General features: G+C 56.0%; 1 protein-coding gene across 1 annotated transcript in view; it reads right to left on the bottom strand.

Moving 5' to 3' along the window:
- PRDM5 (PR domain containing 5) overlaps positions 1–16,150 on the bottom strand; it is a 126,992-nt gene extending 110,842 nt beyond the window's left edge. The window contains exon 1 of the mRNA XM_014541054.1: positions 15,723–16,150. Within this exon, the coding sequence (XP_014396540.1) occupies positions 15,723–15,914 (192 nt within the window). The 5' untranslated portion in view covers positions 15,915–16,150. The remainder of the gene's footprint in view (positions 1–15,722) is intronic.
- Positions 16,151–16,409: the final 259 nt, after the last annotated feature.

Raw genomic sequence — 16,409 nt, 5'->3', positions numbered from 1 at the left:
GGCACTGGCGGCATCCAAAGCCAGGGGAGGGACAGCCACCAACTGTGGAGGGGACTCCAGCACTGGTGGGGGTGGATGAGACACTGAGCTCCGGCATCTGTTGTTGATTTGGGAAATTAAGTGGAGGAGTTTGCAGCTAGTAACTGAGCCCCAAGGGCCTACAGCTGCCAAGAGAATACAACTGTGTCCAGGGACAAAGTTTTTATCTTTAGTGCCTTCCCTTTCTCCTGCTTCTGGAACCCAATGTATGTCCCCCATGCTTTCTTTCTCTCTCTTTCAGGAAAGGACAAGCTATCAGTCATTCACACCTTAGTGAGAATGACTTTCCTGGGAGCTTGGTCTCTCTGGGCTAGGGTGTCAAGGAATCCAGGGACCAGCCTGGAGCTATATCTCTGAGCTGTCAGTGCTGCCATCTTCAGGCTGTGTGGACCCAGCCTGGCTCGAGCTGTTAGTTTTGCCTTGTTTGCCAAGAGCACAGGGGCAGCTCTCTGCCAATACCTCCACCCATCCTTCTGGCTCCGAGGAAGAGGTGAGCCTCAATCAGGGACCCAGTCTGGCCGGTGGAACAGTCTGTCCTGGGTTCCATGTGCTGTATGATGTTGAGTAAATGCCTTCTCCTCTCTGAGTTTCACTTTCCCTATCAGTTTAAGGGACTCAAAGAGCATGTGACTGACTTATGGGGCTAATGTGTGATGTGATGTGTGGTTTGCTCTGAAGGAAGGGGTCTCAGGGCCGTGACAGGGCTGGCCTGGAAGACAGTGGGCTCTAACGTAGGTGCTGGCTGATTCTGGAAGGAGCATTAGCTCAGCTGTCCAGCAAAGGGGCTGGAGGGGAGAGCTGGGCAGCCAGGGGACTGTTTACCCCAAACCTGGGTTCAACACAGAGGCCTGTTTCAATGGGTTGGCATTTCACCTCCTCTCTTGTCACCTCCCTGGTCCAGGCCACCATCATCTCTCTCCCAAACAGAGCAAGTCATCTCCTGATGGGTTCCCTGCTGATCAGTCTCCACAGGCCACCAGAGTAATCTTTTTGTTTTCCAGAGATCTTTTAAAATCCTAAATCAGATAAAAGAACACCCCCCCACTCCGCCTTGCGTAAGCCTTTCCTGAAGTCTTTCCATTGCACCTGAAGTGAAACCCAGACTCTTCCTCATGGCCCGTCTCCCATGCCCCCTCCCTCTCTATGGCTACAAGGCTGCCTCAGGACTCTGGCTGTTCTTCTTGTATCATGTACTCCCTCACCCCCATCCCTTCTCCGGGCTCCATCTTTCCGGTTGAAATGTCCCCTTAAATGCCAAATCCTCAGGGCTGCCCTTCTGAATTACTCTATTTAATGGAGCTTCCACCCCTCCAGTTACTCCCCCTATTGTATCCACTTGTTTCTTTTAAAGTCCCTGTCACATGTGTAATCTCACATATTTATTGTTTGTCTCCCCCACTGGAATATAAAGATCTTGTCTTTCTTGTTCGTCCCTGCTGTGCCTTGCACATTAGCAGGTACTCAACAATATTTGTTGAATGCACAAAGGTGTCAGTTATGCCGAGGAATGATGACTTATTGAAGGCCTACTATGGGCCAAGTACCTTATAGAGAGGGCACCCTCCACCAGGGCTGCCATTGGTGTCACCTGAGGACTTTCAAAGATTAGTCCCTCCCTTAGAGATGCCGGTCCAACTGGTCTGAGGAGTGGCCTGGGCATCGTCATTAAAAATCTATCTAATTCAAGTGTGTCTCCAAGGTTAAGAACCACTGATATAGTCCTTGAAGAAATAACAAAAAAACCCACACTTTTTATTTTAAGCTAATTTTAGATTTACCGAAAATTGCAAAAATAGTTAGAGTTCCTATATATCCCTCCCCAGCTTCCCCTAAAGTTAGCATCTTCTATAACCACAGAACAATCATGAAAAGCCAGAAATCAACATAGGGACAATACTATTAAGTAAACTCCAGATCTTGCTTGAATTTACCATTACTATCCTCTTCCGGTCCCAGAATGCTATCCAGGATCCCACACTGCCTTCCATTGTCATTTTTCCTCACTCTAGTTGCTAACAAGTCCATGGGCTTGCTTCATCTTTCATAACCTTGACACTTTTGAAAAATACTGATCAGTTATCAATTTTTCTCAACTTTAATTTGTCCTGTGTTTTCTCATGGTTAGAGTGAGGTTATACATTTTGGGTGAGAATGCCACAAAAACACTGTTGTGTCCTGCTAGGTACATCATAGAAATGTGACTTATTGCAGTAGCCTTGATCATTTGGCTAGGTGTGTCCACCAGGTTTCTCCCTGTAAAGTTACTGTTCTCCTTCCCTTATCCTATATAATAAAAGGCTAATATGCAAATAGAACAAATGGCAGAACAACTGAACAACCTAACAGCCGGTCGCTATGATGTGCGCTGACCACCAGGGGGCGTGCACAGAACATGGCGGGTGTTGGCAGCAGGCAGCAGAGTGCGGAACATGGCAGGTGTCGACTGCCGCGGAATGGTAGATCAGGTGAGCGGGGGCACCAGACCAAGGCAGGGCACTGGTCGCTGTCATCCAGGTGAGCCTCTGTGGTTACTGAAAATTCTTTGCTTCTGCGCGCCATGAACCCATCTGGCGCTCACACCTGCTGCCTGCACCGGCCCCACTCGTACCCACTGCTGGCGCCAGAGCCACCGCTTGCACCTGCTGCTGGCACCAGCCCCAATTGCTCCATGCCGTCAGCAGGTGCGAGTGGAGGTTGTGGGAACAGGGCTACCGACAGACAGGGGGCCAGGGTCCCCCGGTGGGAGGGGCCAGGTGGGGGCGTGGAGGATGGGCTGAGACACACCCCTGTGCCCAATGCAGCCTGGCGGCCCACAGTTCCTTTCAAGGTGCACGAATTCTTGCACTGGGCCCCGAGTACACTTTATAAAGGTTTATCCAAACATAGGGTCACTTTCATTAATGAAGACTTGCCCAATCAATTGACCAAGTAGTCAAAACCAGGAACTAAAAACGCCACAGCCAACAGTTCTGTCACTGAAGCAGATTCGTCTGCGAGGTGGGTAACAGTGACTTAGCCCCAAATCAGCGGAGCCTGGGAGGTGGGAGCAGGAGGCGGGGAAGTGAAATGCTCTCTCTCCTTTCTGCCCTCACTTGGTCGATGAAATCGAAGTTGAATACGTTATCATTAAAAATGGGGTTTCTGCCTCAGCATCACGGGAGAAGACCCCAGCCAATGACACGGCATCTGAATCAGCTGCACTTGACTGGCTTCGCTTCACGGGCCCAATAAAAAGCCTCCGGTCACCAGGAATAAGAGCTATTCCTTTCACATGAAAACCACAGCCAAGCTCAATCAGAGCCTCACTGGACGGTGAGACGCACAAGCACTAACATGAAAACCAGGAGTGAGATAGGATGGCTGGCCACGGCCGCCATCACTGCGCTGTTCTAAAAGCCCAGCCAATGCGGAAACAACGGGGTGGACGCCTTCCCCGGCCCAGACCCAGGTGCCCGAGGACGCGGGGCCCTGCCTGAAGCGACTGTCTCTGAAGCACGGGAGCCTCTGGCCCTGACCGGAGGGAACGTCCCTCCCAGGGCGGAGAGACGAGGAGGAGGAGGGGGAGGAGGAAGAGGAAGAGGAAGAGAGGAAGAAGAGGAGGAGAGGCAGAAAGGAGGAGGAGGAGGAAAAAGAGGCAGAGAGGGAGAGAGAGAAGGAAAAGGGGAGAAGCAGGAGGGAGGGGAAGGGGGGCCTGCTAGCCTCTCCCTGAGATTCAGCTGCACACCCAGCACATTCAAGTCTCCAGAACCGTGTGCAATGCTATGACGGAATCTGAAACAGAAACCTATATTCCACTCCTCCTTCATCCCCAAGTCCTAAGCCACCACAGTGGGTCAGGCACCGGGCACACAGATAAAGACTCATCCCTTTCACTTAATTCAACAACCATGTTCATTTGTACCAAGACATCAAAGACCAACAACATTCAGTCACCATGGAGAAGCTGCCAGCCCAGGGAGCAGGACAGATGCCCGTGTGGTGCCCAGTGTCACACCCGCCTCAGGTGTTGGGAGCCGTGAGAAGGGCCACATGGCCGGGCAGGAAACAGGGCGGGTCTGAGCGAGAAAGGGGGGGACGGTGCAGGGAAGGGAGGAGCAGGCACAGGGGCAGCGCCTGGGGCCTGAGATGTGAACTGTGATGGAGGCGGGTGCCCAGCAGGAAGCACTGAGAACGGGACGGGACGGGCAGTGGTGGGTGGAACCTGGTGGGACACGGGATGGGCGGCAGGTAGAACCTGGTGGGACACGGGGACGGGTGGCAGGTAGAACCTGGTGGCACACGGGGATGGGCAGTGGTGGGTGGAACCTGGTGGCACATGGGGACGGGCAGTGGTGGGTGGAACCTGGTGGCACATGGGGACGGGCAGTGGTGGGTGGAACCTGGTGGCACATGGGGACGGGCAGTGGTGGGTGGAACCTGGTGGCACATGGGGACGGGCAGTGGTGGGTGGAACCTGGTGGCACATGGGGACGGGCAGTGGTGGGTGGAACCTGGTGGCACATGGGGACGGGCAGTGGTGGGTGGAACCTGGTGGCACATGGGGACGGGCAGTGGTGGGTGGAACCTGGTGGCACATGGGGACGGGCAGTGGTGGGTGGAACCTGGTGGCACATGGGGACGGGCAGTGGTGGGTGGAACCTGGTGGCACATGGGGACGGGCAGTGGTGGGTGGAACCTGGTGGCACATGGGGACGGGCAGTGGTGGGTGGAACCTGGTGGCACATGGGGACGGGCAGTGGTGGGTGGAACCTGGTGGCACATGGGGACGGGCAGTGGTGGGTGGAACCTGGTGGCACATGGGGACGGGCAGTGGTGGGTGGAACCTGGTGGCACATGGGGACGGGCAGTGGTGGGTGGAACCTGGTGGCACATGGGGACGGGCAGTGGTGGGTGGAACCTGGTGGCACATGGGGACGGGCAGTGGTGGGTGGAACCTGGTGGCACATGGGGACGGGCAGTGGTGGGTGGAACCTGGTGGCACATGGGGACGGGCAGTGGTGGGTGGAACCTGGTGGCACATGGGGACGGGCAGTGGTGGGTGGAACCTGGTGGCACATGGGGACGGGCAGTGGTGGGTGGAACCTGGTGGCACATGGGGACGGGCAGTGGTGGGTGGAACCTGGTGGCACATGGGGACGGGCAGTGGTGGGTGGAACCTGGTGGCACATGGGGACGGGCAGTGGTGGGTGGAACCTGGTGGCACATGGGGACGGGCAGTGGTGGGTGGAACCTGGTGGCACATGGGGACGGGCAGTGGTGGGTGGAACCTGGTGGCACATGGGGACGGGCAGTGGTGGGTGGAACCTGGTGGCACATGGGGACGGGCAGTGGTGGGTGGAACCTGGTGGCACATGGGGACGGGCAGTGGTGGGTGGAACCTGGTGGCACATGGGGACGGGCAGTGGTGGGTGGAACCTGGTGGCACATGGGGACGGGCAGTGGTGGGTGGAACCTGGTGGCACATGGGGACGGGCAGTGGTGGGTGGAACCTGGTGGCACATGGGGACGGGCAGTGGTGGGTGGAACCTGGTGGCACATGGGGACGGGCAGTGGTGGGTGGAACCTGGTGGCACATGGGGACGGGCAGTGGTGGGTGGAACCTGGTGGCACATGGGGACGGGCAGTGGTGGGTGGAACCTGGTGGCACATGGGGACGGGCAGTGGTGGGTGGAACCTGGTGGCACATGGGGACGGGCAGTGGTGGGTGGAACCTGGTGGCACATGGGGACGGGCAGTGGTGGGTGGAACCTGGTGGCACATGGGGACGGGCAGTGGTGGGTGGAACCTGGTGGCACATGGGGACGGGCAGTGGTGGGTGGAACCTGGTGGCACATGGGGACGGGCAGTGGTGGGTGGAACCTGGTGGCACATGGGGACGGGCAGTGGTGGGTGGAACCTGGTGGCACATGGGGACGGGCAGTGGTGGGTGGAACCTGGTGGCACATGGGGACGGGCAGTGGTGGGTGGAACCTGGTGGCACATGGGGACGGGCAGTGGTGGGTGGAACCTGGTGGCACATGGGGACGGGCAGTGGTGGGTGGAACCTGGTGGCACATGGGGACGGGCAGTGGTGGGTGGAACCTGGTGGCACATGGGGACGGGCAGTGGTGGGTGGAACCTGGTGGCACATGGGGACGGGCAGTGGTGGGTGGAACCTGGTGGCACATGGGGACGGGCAGTGGTGGGTGGAACCTGGTGGCACATGGGGACGGGCAGTGGTGGGTGGAACCTGGTGGCACATGGGGACGGGCAGTGGTGGGTGGAACCTGGTGGCACATGGGGACGGGCAGTGGTGGGTGGAACCTGGTGGCACATGGGGACGGGCAGTGGTGGGTGGAACCTGGTGGCACATGGGGACGGGCAGTGGTGGGTGGAACCTGGTGGCACATGGGGACGGGCAGTGGTGGGTGGAACCTGGTGGCACATGGGGACGGGCAGTGGTGGGTGGAACCTGGTGGCACATGGGGACGGGCAGTGGTGGGTGGAACCTGGTGGCACATGGGGACGGGCAGTGGTGGGTGGAACCTGGTGGCACATGGGGACGGGCAGTGGTGGGTGGAACCTGGTGGCACATGGGGACGGGCAGTGGTGGGTGGAACCTGGTGGCACATGGGGACGGGCAGTGGTGGGTGGAACCTGGTGGCACATGGGGACGGGCAGTGGTGGGTGGAACCTGGTGGCACATGGGGACGGGCAGTGGTGGGTGGAACCTGGTGGCACATGGGGACGGGCAGTGGTGGGTGGAACCTGGTGGCACATGGGGACGGGCAGTGGTGGGTGGAACCTGGTGGCACATGGGGACGGGCAGTGGTGGGTGGAACCTGGTGGCACATGGGGACGGGCAGTGGTGGGTGGAACCTGGTGGCACATGGGGACGGGCAGTGGTGGGTGGAACCTGGTGGCACATGGGGACGGGCAGTGGTGGGTGGAACCTGGTGGCACATGGGGACGGGCAGTGGTGGGTGGAACCTGGTGGCACATGGGGACGGGCAGTGGTGGGTGGAACCTGGTGGCACATGGGGACGGGCAGTGGTGGGTGGAACCTGGTGGCACATGGGGACGGGCAGTGGTGGGTGGAACCTGGTGGCACATGGGGACGGGCAGTGGTGGGTGGAACCTGGTGGCACATGGGGACGGGCAGTGGTGGGTGGAACCTGGTGGCACATGGGGACGGGCAGTGGTGGGTGGAACCTGGTGGCACATGGGGACGGGCAGTGGTGGGTGGAACCTGGTGGCACATGGGGACGGGCAGTGGTGGGTGGAACCTGGTGGCACATGGGGACGGGCAGTGGTGGGTGGAACCTGGTGGCACATGGGGACGGGCAGTGGTGGGTGGAACCTGGTGGCACATGGGGACGGGCAGTGGTGGGTGGAACCTGGTGGCACATGGGGACGGGCAGTGGTGGGTGGAACCTGGTGGCACATGGGGACGGGCAGTGGTGGGTGGAACCTGGTGGCACATGGGGACGGGCAGTGGTGGGTGGAACCTGGTGGCACATGGGGACGGGCAGTGGTGGGTGGAACCTGGTGGCACATGGGGACGGGCAGTGGTGGGTGGAACCTGGTGGCACATGGGGACGGGCAGTGGTGGGTGGAACCTGGTGGCACATGGGGACGGGCAGTGGTGGGTGGAACCACACACACACACACACACACACACACACACACACGCCAGTTTTTAACGCTTTCCTTCCGAATCTGAAGGTTAAGCACTGTCCCTAGCTTCCCGGTGAGGCGGCAGATGAGCACACAGGCAGGCCGATCTCCCTCCCAGATCCCCGTGGAAAGTGCTACAAGTTAACACAACAGCAGCCACACGAGCCATGACGCCTCCCGTGGGAAGAATACAGGGTGCCCTCATGAGTCAGAACATGAAGTTACAGGAAGAGAGAGCTGCTGGGGTCCGAGCTAAAGGAACATCAGCTGAGACCCCAGAGATAAGCTGGGGCTCCCACAAACCTCTATCACGGGAGCCCCTCCCGCCCTGGTCAGAATGGCTGGACCCACTTTACAGAAAGTGGGTGTCTGCCCAGAGATCCTGGGACCCCGCCAGGAGAGGCAGAGCCCGGCTGAAGGAACTAAAATGTTGGCCAAGCCAAGGGATTGTGTGTGCGGCCACCGGACCCCCACTGGCACACCCCCCAACCAGAACACGAGAGAGAGAGAGAGAGAGAGAGAGAGAGAGAGAGAGAGAGAGAACACGCCCCACAGGAAGCACAGCTCCGCAACCACGAGGGAAGCCACGCTGGCCGTGAGCGAACAAACGCAGTTGTGAGCACAAACCCGAATAAACCGAAAACCTTACTCAATTCCATCACTATCCAACGAGAAGACAAAAATGGGGGCATTTCCCAAAGTGAAAGAACTCAGAAACTTACCTGCCCAGGCGTCTGCAGGACCCCCCGGTACGCAGCACTTTCCCCTTCGTGCCCCAACCACCCCTGCCTGCCGCAGGGCACAGGAGACCTACACAATCCCAGCACCGACTTTAATTCTCAGGATAATCTAGGGCCCAAGACTCACAGAAGGTGAGTGACTGACCCCACAAGCAGTTCAGAGGCTGAAAGGCGGACATGGAGGCAAATGTAGAGGCAAATGAAGCTTAAAATTTTGTTTTTAAAACCAGGGTCAGATTTTCAATAGCCTGATGCCTACAAAGGCGCTTCTCTCGAACCTCTAAGGAGCCTGCCACCTACGAGGGGACAAGGGGCGAACAGGCGGCTCTGCAGCTGGGGGGCCAAGAGGCAGGAGGAGCACCATCCCTGGAGAGGAGTGAGCAGAGCTGGAGGGAGGAGGGAGGAAGGAGGAGGGAGGAGGGAGGCGGCGGCTTCTGTGCTGAGTGGCCGGTGGAGGCCCCACGGCAGGGCTGTGGACGAGCTCCCTTGTCTCCTGGGCAGCGACGGGCAGTGGTGTCCAGAGGGACTGAGTCTTTGGTGAAAACATTGACCAGGAAGGGCCTGGCCCCTGATGAACTGGCAGGACTCTCTGGCGTGTTCCGTTGGCCAAATCTGCTGACCTAAGGCATGTGGTCAGTCTTCTCCTGCCAGCCCACCCAGGGCTCTGGCTCGGGCTACCCTGGAAGCCAAGGCGTAAACCAGGCCAACACAGAAAACAGATGGAAACCAAGATGGGGAGGATTGTGAGCTGCAGGCCTGGGCGCCGTGCTGAGCAGCGGGGAGGGCCGGCGAGGTCCCGGGCCAGGTCAGGTGAGCACGGCCCACCCCAGTGTCCAGGAGAAAACTGGCCACGTGGGAAGACAGAGCCAAAGTGAGGGCTCAAAGGACAAGATGGGAATACTGAGTTCGAAAGTACTCAGAGAAGCATGGCTCTTTAAAATGTAATTGTACATGATCTATTTTATGACAATGTAATATTTACATAAAATATTCAAAAGCAAGTGCTAGTAGGGACAGGGCTTCTATTCTGAGTGATTAAAAGACTAAAATGAGTGGCGATGCCTCACATTCTAGGAGCAGGCGGAACACCACTGGCTTATACTAGTACATGCAAAGCCTGCACTGCACGGGGCGCGGATGACAGCTCAGGAAGGCGGCTATAAAACTCACACAGGCGACGCTCATGTGTGAACTCAGAGAGGAGAGAAGGCTCTCCATGACCGCAGCCAGGTAAGCAACATCCACCTGGCGTACGTTGAAATAAGACAAACATAAAGCGTGTCCTTCCTGCTGCCTTCAGAACGCAGGGAAATGCACAGGGGCCTGCTGGCGCCACTCAGAGAGCACGTGGGCCTGCAACCCCACGCCTGCTGCTCCCCTTGCTCCCGTCACACGGCGTCGCGCGTGATGTGTAATGAAAGACGAGGGTCTGAAACATAACAGCGCGGCCGAGGCCCGCTGCAACCCCACGCCTGCTGCTCCCCTTGCTCCCGTCACGCGTGATGTGTAATGAAAGATGAGGGTCTGAAACATAACAGCGCGGCCGAGGCCCGCATCCCCCTGCACCGGCGCCTCCCTCCCTCCCTCCTCTGCTCTCTCCACCCGCAGTGCCTGCTTCGCTCTGGGGAGACCCTCGCCCTGCACTGCTCTTCTAGGAGGTTCCGCCAGCAAACAGACCTGGGCCAAGCGTGCTCTCCACGCTCCCGATGGGAACGCTAGGGACAGGGGAACACAGCGACAGGGACGCTGGCCCCCCAGACACTGAGCCCCCTGCAGGCGGGTGTCTCAGGTGAACCCGAACCTGACACAGCATCAGGACAGAGTGAGCATCCGAGACAGTGGTTGCTGGCAGAACACGGAACCTGTATGTCATCCTCACGGGGACACTGCGGGGAGCAGACGCCCCTCCTCCTCCCTCGAGAACAAACGTCCCACGGCCGCGCTCCCCTCAGAGCTGACCCCCCAGCTCCAGGCCGCCTGCCAGTTCTCGATGGCTAGGTGAGTGAGGTGCAGGGCGGGCACAGCAGGCGGACAGGTGCGTGTGCGAGACAGTCCACGCTTGTCTTACTTCTACTAGTGACTCTATTACCTTCCACACGCACAGCCGTGACCCCGCCTGGGCCTCCACCCCCGTATCTGGGAAGATGTGCGAGAGGACGAGAACTCCTCACCCCCATGAACACGACCTCGTCTGCACCCCGCCCTACAGCCGCCACAGGCTGGAGGAAGACGCCACCACCAAGTCAGCAAAGCAAACGGTGGAAGGAATGCGGGGAACATCGTCACACTAATTAGTCACCATCCCTGAGGCCACGCTAGCGAATCCCTCTATTTGACACATTCCTCGTTTTTTAAAATGAGATGCACTTGTTTTTTGAGCCAAATGCATATACTGATAAAACTCCTATCGCAGTCAGCTGTGATCAAAACCACCACGGTTACGGTGAGAGCTTTCCAGCAATGCAGATATTGCTGTTTCTTGTTTTTTTAACCAACTTCTTGGCCTGGATTCCAGGCCTCTCCTAATCCTAGGTCAGGTCTGGTGGATTGACCAGGAGTTGGCTGGCATGCTGAGCGAGGAGCCCTCCTGTGCAAAGCAGAAAAGGCAGCCACAAAGCCCACGCAGAACTTCCGGAGGACACACCGCACCCACTGCTCGGCCTCACCCCCGAGGAGCGGACCAGGGGCGGGAGCGACGGCCATGGCGCTGGTTTGGGGGTTCCCAGCATTCCACCGGGCTTCCTGGGTGGCATTTGCCCACGGGTGTCTAAGTGGTTCCATTTGGAACCTAAAACAAAACGCTATCGTCTGCAAAAGAAAAACATTTGGGGAAGACAATTCTTTGTTCCAAACACCTAAAAAGACTTCCATAAACAATCAAGGAAAATAAAAGATTTTAAACAATTGAAAACATTTTCCCCCAAAACAAAAACACATTGGAAACCTGGTGCTGAATCAAGTTCCCCAGCAGCAGGCCAGCTGTGAGCACAGAACCACTGCAGAGAGACAGAAAACATCTAAACAAAACGTCCACTTTAATAGCCAGCCCTCCGGCTTCTCGGAAAACCCGCTTGCAGTCAATCACCGTCTTCAGGGCAAAGAAACGTGTGCAGAGCAGGAAATCCCAGGGGAGTAATGCTCGGGGAAGCCATAAGCCATTTCCTTCTGCAACCTTCGCATTTTACATTTTCCCAGCAAAGGTGTTGAAAATAGCATACATGTCATCAATGTGTTTCTTGAACACTGAGTTTTTAAAGTGCAAACTGCACTTTCATCCAACTAAGTTTATGTTGTAGACACCTCGCAGTGAAGATTAGCATAACGCCCTCTCCTCACAAGTTCCCAGCGCAGCACCCACCTCATCGTCCCACCCCTTCCCTCGCTCCCCCAAATGCCCTACCTCAGGTGCGTCACCACCTGCCACCCAGGTGGCTCAGGCCAAACATTTCCAAGTCATTCTAGACTTTTCTCTCTCAACACACCACGTATCAGCCAGCCCCATGGGTGTGAGTTACCGCCAACAACTTACAGCCAGAAGCCGGCCACTTCTCACCAGCCCCACTGTGAAGGCCGAGCCAGTCACCACCCAACCACTCCTGGACCACGGAACAGCCCCGCCCAGCCCGGCGCCCTGTAGACGCCTGCCTCCTCGGCCTCTCTCCGCACTGAGACACAGGGCTCTCCTCCAGGCACGCACCCACCACCTCCGCACCCACCACCTCCACACCGACCAACTCCCTCCGGCTCCAGATGAAATGCACTCAGTGACTCCCTCCTGCTCCCAGCAAAGGTGTTGAAAATAGCATACATGTCATCAATGTGTTTCTTGAACACTGAGTTTTTAAAGTGCAAACTGCACTTTCATCCAACTAAGTTTATGTTGTAGACACCTCCCAGTGAAGATTAGCATAACGCCCTCTTCTCACAAGTTCCCAGCGCAGTACCCACCTCATCGTCCCACCCCTTCCCTCGCTCCCCCAAATGCCCTACCTCAGGTGCGTCACCACCTGCCACCCAGGTGGCTCAGGCCAAACATTTCCAAGTCATTCTAGACTTTTCTCTCTCAACACACCACGTATCAGCCAGCCCCATGGGTGTGAGTTACCGCCAACAACTTACAGCCAGAAGCCGGCCACTTCTCACCAGTCCCACTGCGAAGGCCGAGCCAGCCACCACCCAACCACTCCTGGACCACAGAGCAGCCCCGCCCAGCCCGGCGCCCTGCAGAGCCTGCCTCCTCGGCCTCTCTCCGCACGGAGACACAGGGCTCTCCTCCAGGCATGCACCCACCACCTCCACACCGACCAACTCCCTCCGGCTCCAGATGAAATGCACTCAGTGACTCCCTCCTGCTGCTGGTTTGCAATTCCCAGACGGCAATGAACTTGGCCATCTCTCGGGTGCACTGGCCATTTGGGCATCTTCTGTGTGAAGTGCCTGTTCAAGTGTTTTGCCTGTTTGTTTGTTTTTAATCTTGAAATCGGTTTGTAGTTTCTTAATATATTCTGGACACAAATACTTTGGCAGACAAATGCCTTAGAAGGATCTTCTCCCCCCCTCTTTCCCTGCTGCTTCGTTCTCCTCATTGTGCCCTCCGATTACCAGTTCATTTGACAAGCCTCCAAGTGGCCTTTTTCCCCTTACACTGCTACTGCTTCCGATTTAAGAACCTCCACCTGCTCTGAGATCATGAAGGGTCCTAACTTTCTTCTAAAGGTGTATTGTTTTTACCTGGCATGCTTCCCTATACAATGGTCTCACGTGGATTTTCTATGCACGCTGTGAGTCAGGGGCCAGGATGCTTTCCAGCCACAGGATAGCATCCTCACCCAACCCTGTCACTGTCAGCGCCTCCTCTCCCCACCACAGTGCTAAGGGCATCTTTGCCAAAAGCAACGCTACCTGCCTCTCCCTGTGCCCATACCGCAGAGTTAAGCTAGAATCCTTTTGTAAGGAGCCCTGATATCTGGCAGGATAAGCCCTCCGGTCCTACCTCCCTCTTCAAAGCCACCTACATAATTCCTGGCCCTTGGGCTTCTCACATACGTGTTAGAATCCACCCAAAGCACAACTCTAATCCCCGTCCCAGGCCTGGTTTGGCTTCGGAAGGAATTCCAAGCAGCAGCCTCATTTCTCAAGATGAGCAAAGAAGCTCAAATCCCCTGATATCTGGCAGGATAAGCCCTCCGGTCCTACCTCCCGCTTCAAAGCCACCTACGTAATTCCTAGCCCTGGGCTTCTCACATACGTGTTAGAATCCACCCAAAGCACAACTCTAATCCCCCGTCCCAGGCCTGGTTTGGCTTCGGAAGGAATTCCAAGCAGCAGCCTCATTTCTCAGGATGAGCAAAGAAGCTCGAGTCCTCCATGTTCATGTTCTCGGTCCAGAACTCCCGCCCCTCTCCCTGTGTCCCCACTTTGTCCTCCAGGAGCAAGGAATTAGAGTGATGCCCTTGGGTCCCGCCCCTTCCCACTCCTTCTCTTCAGCTCGGTGTTGAGACCCTGCCAGCCTCTGCCCTGTGCCCGCCTCCCTGCCACCTCGAAGGTGAGCCTCTCCATGGGCTGGGCCCTGCCCCTGTCCAGGCTCACTGGCGCCCTCCAGGCGAGTCTGGACACCAGTGTCCATGTAGATGAAGGACAAACACATTCAGATTCTACCTTGCAGGCCCGACTCTTGCCACACGGGGGACAAAGGTTGAGATTTAGGAAGCAGAATATAAAGTCCACATCAGGCCTCGGGTCCCCGTCACCAGCTCCAGGCCGGCTTTTCTGGGGCCGTGAACGAAGGGTTCCTGCCTGTCTGTTAAGGAGGCAGATACTTCAGGCTCCACCCGGCTCCCACCTGGTCTTCCTTGGTTCAAAGCAAGGAGAGGGGAGTTCTTAATTAGAAGACACCCCCATGTGTAAGTGAAGTGGAGATGGGGGGTTGGGAAGGAAGTTCCCCCCAAAATCTATATTCATTGTTTTTAAAGCCCAATTACATAAGGGGTCTCAGTGCATCTGGTATACCCATTTACTTTGAAATAATAATTTACTATAATGCTAGGAGGTTAACAGTTCTTACCAAAACACCTGCAAAGCTTGTAATCATGTATCGTGGTAGCTATATTTTTGAAAATATGTTATTTAGCCAGAGACACGGAATCTTTTCTAGTGGCAAACATAAGTAAAGCTCTGATGCGCGGAAATTCTGCATTTCACAGTAATGCCTGACTGCCCTGCTAACTCCACGGCCTCGGGGGTCAAACACAGCTTTCCTCAGCAACCCTCAAGGGAAAGATCTAGAAAAATCAACAGACGCCAAGCTTCTGAAATGCCCACAGCCTGACTGCTGGACCCTCACAGGACCACACCTCTGAGGAGGAGAAAGAGCAGGACCTGGTGAAAGCAGTTTCATCCTAATGTCCTCATGTTGAGACAGATGCAAGTATCATGTTATCAAAGGACGGTACGTTTTTTTGTGTTTTTTTAAAATATATTTTTATTGATTTTTTACAGAGAGTAAGGGAGAGGGATAGAGAGTTAGAAACATTGATCAGCTGCCTCCTGTACACCGCCTACCAGGGATCAAGCCTGTAACCAAGGAACATGCCCTTGACTGGAATCGAACCCAGGACCTTTCAGTCCTCGGCCCGACGCTCTGTCCACTGAGCCAAACTGGTCAGGGCAAAGACGGTACGTTTTAAGGTGGTATTTTCATTCCAACGTGGAGCTCAGAGTTGGTCTCTAAGCCACTAGGTCTGCAGCTGGGAAGTAAAGGTAAAGGAAATGTAATTCCACGGACAGAAAGCAAATCTCAAATCTAAATCCGGTCCCAGTGAGGGCTTATTTTGACACCCAAACACCCTTATGCTGGGAAATTCCTTTTCCAGGGATGAACTATATAAACTTCAGAGTTCTAGAATCGTCTACGAAGGTATTTCAACTGTTACTTTTCTTCAAATGCTAAACTTTCAAGTTCCTCCACTTCCTTAAAATCAAGAAAGCGAATCTACAATCTAAATCCGGTCCCAGCGAGGGCTTATTTTGACACCCAAACACCCTTATGCTGGGAAATTCCTTTTCCAGGGAGGAACTATATAAACTTCAGAGTTCTAGAATCATCCAGAAAGGTATGTCAACCGTACTTTTCTTCAAATGCTAAACTTTCAAGTTACTCCGCTTCCTTAAAATCGAAACATTGCAATACTTAGAGAACCAACATGGATTAGCCCGCCTTGAAAATGCACTCATAGTGTAAAGAGACACACACTTTAAAGGTTTAAAGAAAGCAGCGCCCGCCCTCACCTCCCACATGAGCCTGTAGTCCATGTGCTCGTCCAGCTCCTCCGGCCTCCTCTTCTCCCCGGCGAACGGCCCGAACTTCTCGCCCTGCAGCGGGTTACATGGGACAGGCATTAGTGCAACATCCAGCTCCTTAAAATAAGCCATCATTCCTCTTGGGGAAGAAACGATTTCCTCTGCATCTTCATGCCCCATGATTGAGACACACTTAAAATACTAACTGATTTATACAACACAGAACATTAAAAATCCAACTTCATCTGTTTTCAGCCTCAGATCCTGAGTCCAAGATACAGGAGCCAAGCTCAAAGGGTTAAACTGTGTAACATTCACACCCCCAGGAGGGTGAGGCCCTGCCTCTGGCGAGTGGTCCCGGAATGAGGAGCCCTGGGTTCCGCCTGGCGTGAGAGACAAGCCCACCAGGCCGAAATCACCTGGTTCCCATAAAAATCACACACCCAGCCCAGCTATGACAAAGGGAGAAGCAGGCTTCCCACGCTCGGAGGAAGACTTCACAAATAAAGTTTAAATTCTCCTGCCAACCTTCGAACAGGCAATGGCACAGTGGAAACTAGGGACCAGATGCCCGCCTGCAGCCCCCCTGGTTGAAGGTCCCGCCCGCAGCCCCCTGGGTGAGGGTCCCCAGTGTCCGCCTGCAGGCCCCCTGGGTGAGGGTCCCGCCCGCAGCCC

The sequence above is a fragment of the Myotis brandtii genome, unplaced genomic scaffold (genome assembly GCF_000412655.1).
Source record: "Myotis brandtii unplaced genomic scaffold, ASM41265v1 scaffold2591, whole genome shotgun sequence".
NCBI lineage: Eukaryota > Metazoa > Chordata > Mammalia > Chiroptera > Vespertilionidae > Myotis > Myotis brandtii.
Note: the sequence above shows the minus strand (reverse complement) of the source record. Positions and strands in the feature narration are given on the sequence as shown.